The 6,266-nt window shown below is 42.8% G+C and overlaps 1 protein-coding gene across 1 annotated transcript; it reads right to left on the bottom strand.

Moving 5' to 3' along the window:
- Nucleotides 1-1,458: 1,458 nt before the first annotated feature.
- Nucleotides 1,459-5,877, bottom strand: LOC110893494. The gene is made up of 4 exons (XM_022140601.1): nucleotides 5,518-5,877; nucleotides 4,549-5,251; nucleotides 4,344-4,437; nucleotides 1,459-2,035 (listed from the first exon to the last, which is right to left on the bottom strand). Exons 1-4 carry the CDS (start codon nucleotides 5,875-5,877, stop codon nucleotides 1,459-1,461), a joined length of 1,734 nt encoding a protein of 577 aa, XP_021996293.1.
- Between the last annotated feature and the right edge of the window lie 389 nt (nucleotides 5,878-6,266).

Raw genomic sequence — 6,266 nt, 5'->3', positions numbered from 1 at the left:
ATCAAACAAGTCGTCGATCCTGGGCAAAGGGTATTTATTCTTTATAGTGGCTTTATTCAAGTCTCTATAATCGACGCACAGGCGCATCGTCCCATCTTTCTTCTTGACAAACAAGATGGGTGCTCCCCATGGTGACGAACTAGGTTGGATAAACCCCTTGTCAAGCAACTCTTGTAGTTGCTTCTTGAGTTCTTGCATTTCTGTCGGGGCTAGTCTGTATGGCGACTTAGCAATCGGTGATGTACCGGGAACTAGGTAAATGCGAAACTCAACCTGTCTATCCGATGGTAGTCCCGGGAGCTCATCAGGAAACACTTCGGGGTATTCTCATACTACTGGCACGTCCTCGACCTTCTGCTTTTCTATAGTGTTTACGACATATGCTAGAAAGGCAACATACCCTTTCCTTAGGCATTTATATGCTTGTGCTATCGTGATGAGGTTCTTAGTCTTGTCAGTGCGGTTTCCCGATACAGTTAGCTGTTTGCCGTTGGGTAATCGGAGTCGGACGATCCTTTTGTCACATATAACTTCCGCATGATATGGTGTCAACCAGTCCATTCCAATGACTATATCGAATTCTCCAAGTTCCATAGGCATTAGGTCTATCGGGATAACATGGTTGTTTAAGCTTATTTTACAATTCTTAACTATGTCAACTATCTCTCTTTGACTTCCATCAGCCATTTCTACTGTAAAGGCATGATCTAGGTTTTGGGACACCTGGTTCAAGTAAGGTCTAAAGGTATTCGACACTAGACTTCTATTTGCACCGGTATCAAATAACACACGCGCAAATACATCATTTACGAGATACGTACCCGTGATAACGTCTGTATTGGTCTTGGCTTCTTCCGTGTTGAGTACAAATGCCCGCCCTTTTGGCTGATTTGGTTATGTCCTATCATTTCTTTTGAGTTCGGGACATTCAGATCTCAAGTGGTTAGGGTCTCCACATTTGAAACACTTCTTCTTTTCCTTGCATTCTTGAAGAGCATGACCCGTCTTTTTACAATTTGGACAAGGAAAACGACATTCCCCCGTATGAAAGCGTTTGAAAATTTGACATTGAGGAAATGTTTTAGGCCTTTTAAAGTTGTTATTCCGGGTGTCCCCCTTTCTTTCTTCCCACTTTCTTTTTGGTGCGCGAGATTCAGCCTGCCGCAGAATCCTCTCGGCAGCCATGACGGCGCCAGCCTCAACAGTTTCTGCAAAAGTCTTGGGGGATTTGGATTTGATAAACACCCTCATTTCAGAGGGTAGACCCCAAATAAACCTATTGATCAGTTGTTCCTCAGTCAATGCTAAATAAGAAACCAGTCAAGATATGTCATTGAAACGAGAAACATACTCTCGATAGGTTTTATTTCCCATTTTTAACTGAAAGAATTCCACTTCCAGTTGCTCAGTCTCACTGGGAGGACAATACTTAGCAAGAAACTTATGAATAAACTCCTCTCACTTCATCTCCTTAACCTTTTCTTTTCCCTCTGTTCGGACCACAATGTTCCACCAGTGAAGGGCTTCAGCTTCAAACATATGTACGGCGAACCATACTTTGTTGCGGTCATCACACTCACATATGTCTAATACTGACTCCATTCTGTTGAGCCAGTCTTGAGCTTCTAGTGCTCCCTTTCTTCCGTCTAAGGACTGAGGTTTACAGGACATGAAGTGCTTATAAGTACATTCCTTTGGTTTGGAATATTCACCTTTTCCTTCTAGTGGCGTGGTTGCAATAGTGTTTTTCCTTTCGCCCATTCCTTCCCTTTGTACTGGCGTGGAGGCTGCTGAGCTTTCTTCATGTCGTTCTCCAGATTGGTTAACATTACCGGTTTGTGCATTCTTCATTACCTTAGCCACTTCCACAGCTATATTGTGGATATCCTTAATATTTAGACGCATGCTTGTACTAGACCGGGACCTGACACTATGAGAGGGAGTTCGAGTCCTATAAGAATCTTCCTCTCTCCTTCTGTTATTCTGATTATTTCTAGACCCTTGTTCATCTCTATGTTCAGACATTGTCTCCTTCCTATAGGAATATGAGTATAAAGATTTACTAGTATGTATGATACATCATTATAATATAACAACTATATACATCTCATAGATATATATATATAGCACATAAAAAGGCACAACAATATTTACTTCTTCTAGCGTCACTCAACTGACTATGCAAGTACTTTTCCTGAGAACATGTTATTTGGCCTAGTCTAAGTATGCTATTAATCTTTAGAGAACTACTGGTTAAAGCTTAGGCATTCCTGCAATACCTAATTCGCTAAAACCTCGGGCTCTGATACCAACTGTAAAACCCACCCCGTAACCCGGGTGATTATGCACAATTGATACACTTACAGCGGAAACAAACTACTTTCATTAAAACTTATAATAGTCCGAGTACAACACTTTATTTATTTATGAACTTTTGGCAACTAAGAACTCCTTGATCTTCTAAAACTCCCCAACTGTCAAGTAGTTCCTATAGCTTTCCTCATTACTAACCTGAGATAAGTATACTCAAAACGACGTCAGATATATACTGGTGAGCTCATAGTATACAATTTTTATAAAGACAGACCACAGTTTACATTATATGCATACACAATATGGGCATGTGACCACATTATAGTCAGGTTGGGCCTCATTGAACCTTATAGGTCACATTTGACTTGTCACAAACCACCGTACAAGAGACATACTGGTCCTCCAGCTGTGTCCCCCTACGGCCGTCACATAGGTATGAGTGTGTGTCGCTGGACCTTATAAGCATGAAGTGCCTGTGGGTACAATACCTTATTACCCTTCCCAGAGTGACATACCTCATTAAGCATAATAGGATCCCATATACCCCTACTGACACATGCATACTGCAGCATTCTCATTATTACCAGTTATGGACGAGTATACTATCACAGTTTAAAAGACAAGTATGATGATTCACCTGATTAGCAATTGCTTAACAGCCGCTAGTAATACTGGGTTATGTCTCAAGGTCCTGGCACAATTACATAATCCTAGGTTAGGTAATGGTACACCTAACTAGTCATTATCATGGTTGGATATTGGTTAACCCTACCTTGTTTAAGCATGGGTGATCAGTCCATGCCTAACTAAGGCTAGGCTACCCAATACCCGCCCCTGACAATAACCCTAGTACCTAAAAATAATACTAACACTACTACTACTAATATATTATTACAAATAATAAAACTAGTATTAACTACTAAAAGTAAATAATAAATAACTAAACATAAACTTAAACGAGAGTATACCTCAAAACTATCTACTGCACGTGGATGTAGAGTTTCCCTACTCCTCCTCCTACCCGCGCTCCAAAAACGACTATTAACAATACCCAACGGGGTATCGTATACTCGGGATTCTCAATACTAGAGCGTTCCCATTAAAATTTTGGTGTATCTAAACAACTGCTAAGACTCTTATTTAAAGGAAGCAAGCAGGCACCTCAAATGATTTCTGGGGCGACGTGGGATAAGTGACGTGCCTACCTGCCTGCTTGACCTGCTAGCTTGCTTGCTTATATATATTAATTCAGCTGCTTCACTCGTTTTTCTTGTATAACTTTTAAAATATGACGTTTTATAAAACGACGAATATGTCATTAGAACGAGCATATTTTTATCTACTTTTTAACCTAAGTTTCATTAAAAACGGAGTAAGGTAAATAAAATAATATATGTAATTATTAATATTAACGGTCTCCTATATTAGCCAAGGTTTGTCAAGATATTTCACCTTTCACACAATCATCTTACTCGTTTAACAATATATGAAATATAAATTACATATTTCATACGTTTATAACCAGCACATTAAGATTCGGAGTATTACATTGGTCCTATGCGTCCATAGGATATTTGGGAGTTCATCGGCCTAGTCATGCCTGGCTGTTCCCAACCGTGCCTTTATGCATTCAACTAAACTTTTATTAATGCTCTCTACTTGGTCGTTCCCTTGCGGATGCGCCACTGAAGAGAAGACGTGTTCAATCTTTAGTTCTTTCAACCAGTTTTGGAAGTCATCGGCAGCGAAGTTGGTGCCGTTATCGGTTACGATGCACATTGGTAGACCGAAACGACAGATGATGTGTTCCCAGACAAAATTTCTTGTTATCATAGCGGTGGTATAGGCTAGCGGTTTTGCTTCTACCCATTTGGTGATGCAGTCTACGGCCACTATGATAAATTTCACCGCACCTGGTGCGTCTGGAAAGGGTCCCACCACGTCGATTGCCCATTTTTTGAAAGGCCACGCAGTGGTTATAGGGATCAGGTTGTTCTTTGGGCGCAATGTTTTCGGTGCATGTTGCTGACAATTGAAACACTTGCGCAATCTTGATCGCGTCCAGGTGCATGCCATGCCAGTAATACCCAATGTTCATGATTTTAGCCACTACCATGTGCGGGCCTGCATGTATGCCACATATTCCTTCATATATCTCTCTGAGAAGGTATGTGGCATCTTAGGGGTCAACGCATCGTAAGAGTGGTCCCAGGTATGATTTGCGGTATAAGATACCATCCCCCATTTGATAGTGACACACCTTGTACTGCAGTTTGCGTGCCTCTGCTTTATTCTCGGGGGTAATACCTGTTTGTAGGTATCTTATAATTGGCTTCATCCAAGACGTTGTACCGTATTGGATGACATTGACTTGGCGCAGGGGTACTGAAGGATTTTGCAGGATCTCAATACGTATTTCCTTTGCCAGGTGTTGGAAGCTGGTGGATGCGAGTTTTGAAAGTGCATCTGCGGGTTTGTTCTCACTCCTGTTGATATGGCCAATGTTGAAGGAGGTGAACTGTGATGTCAGTTGCTTTGCTTGTTCGAGATAGAGGATTATGATATCCCTTTTTACGGCGTAGTCTCCGCGGACTTGCCCCGCAACTAGTAATGAGTCGACGTGCGCTTCCAAATGTTGCATGCCGAGCTTGACTGCCAAGCAAAGCCCTACGAGTAAAGCCTCGTATTCTGCCTCGTTATTTGTACTTTTGAAATCGAGGCGGATGGCGTAAGTAAGCTCTTTGCCATTAGGGCTAACGAGTCGTAGACCTGCACCTGCGTCGTCCTCGTTGGACGCACCATCAGTATATAGTGCCCAGATGTTTGATGGGGACGGTGGAGGTGTAGGACTTTGTTCGTCTTCGCATTCTTGGATGCGATTCACTGGTACTTCCGCAGCGAAGTCAGCTAAAACTTGGCCTTTGATTGCCGGGCGCGACTTATAAATCAAGGTGTGTGCGCCGAGTTCAATGACCCATTGGCAAGTCTTCCAGAGATTTTAGGCTTGGAGAGGATTTGCCCGATCCTGTAGTTGGTTAACACGGTGATGACATGATCTGTAAAGTAACGGCGTAGCCGTCTAGATGCATGTACCAGTGCGAGTACCAACTTCTCCATGATGGAGTATCTCGTCTCTTGATCGTTGAGCATTTTGCTGACATAATAGATTGGTGTTTAGACCCCTTCTCTCTCCACTATGAGTACCGCGCCCACCGCGTTGTCCGCGGCGGACAGGTATAGGATGAGTGGTTCTTTTTTGCGTGGTGCGGTGAGAGTTGGTAGTTGAAGCAAACACTCTTTCATCTCCCGGAAAGCGCTCTCTGCCTCAGCAGTCCATTGAAACAGCTCCTTCTTTAGGCAGTTGCCCAAGGTACTGATAAAGGGATAAGATTTAGCCGCGTGGTTGGCTAAGAATCTGTTTAACGCGGCTAGCCGGTCGGCTAGTCGTTGCTTCTCCTTTTTTGTGGAAGGCGATGGCATGCGCTCGATCGCCTGGACCTTTTCCGGGTTGAACTTGAATCCATCTTTTGTGACGATGAATCCAAGAAACTTTCCTTCTTCCATTCCAAACGAGCATTTCCCTGGATTAAGCTTCATGTTAACGCTTCGCAGAGTTTGGAATGTTCTTTCAATATCTTGGAGCATGGTATCCTCCTCCATGCTCATCACGACTAGGTTATCCATGTAAATCTCGACACTCTTGCTGATGTGATCGCCAAAAGTGTCATTCATCAGTTTTTGATAGGTTGCACCCGCGTTGCGTAACCCAAACGGCATTTTTGTGTAGCAGTAATTTCAGGTAGGCATGCGGAATGCCGTTTTATCTTCATCCTCGATTGCCATCTGTACCTGGTGATAGCCTTTGTAACAATCGAGGAAACACTTCCATCAGAATGGCGCGAGATTGTCGACCTTTTCGTCGATCTCCGAAAGTGAGTAACAATCTTTGGGGC

The sequence above is a fragment of the Helianthus annuus genome, chromosome 12 (assembly GCF_002127325.2).
Source record: "Helianthus annuus cultivar XRQ/B chromosome 12, HanXRQr2.0-SUNRISE, whole genome shotgun sequence".
NCBI lineage: Eukaryota > Viridiplantae > Streptophyta > Magnoliopsida > Asterales > Asteraceae > Helianthus > Helianthus annuus.
This window is presented reverse-complemented; position numbering and strand designations above follow the sequence as displayed.

Excerpts from the sequence above, each read along its gene's own strand:
- LOC110893494 (XM_022140601.1), bottom strand. The coding sequence starts at position 5,877 with ATGGAAGAAGGAAAGTTTCTTGGATTCATCGTCACAAAAGATGGATTC. Across the intron at positions 4,438-4,548 it reads TCACTATCAAATGGGGGATG|GCCCGCACATGGTAGTGGCT; the intron begins GTATCTTATACC and ends GCATACATGCAG. Across the intron at positions 2,036-4,343 it reads ATTGCGCAAGTGTTTCAATT|GAAGGAGACAATGTCTGAAC; the intron begins GTCAGCAACATG and ends ATATTCCTATAG.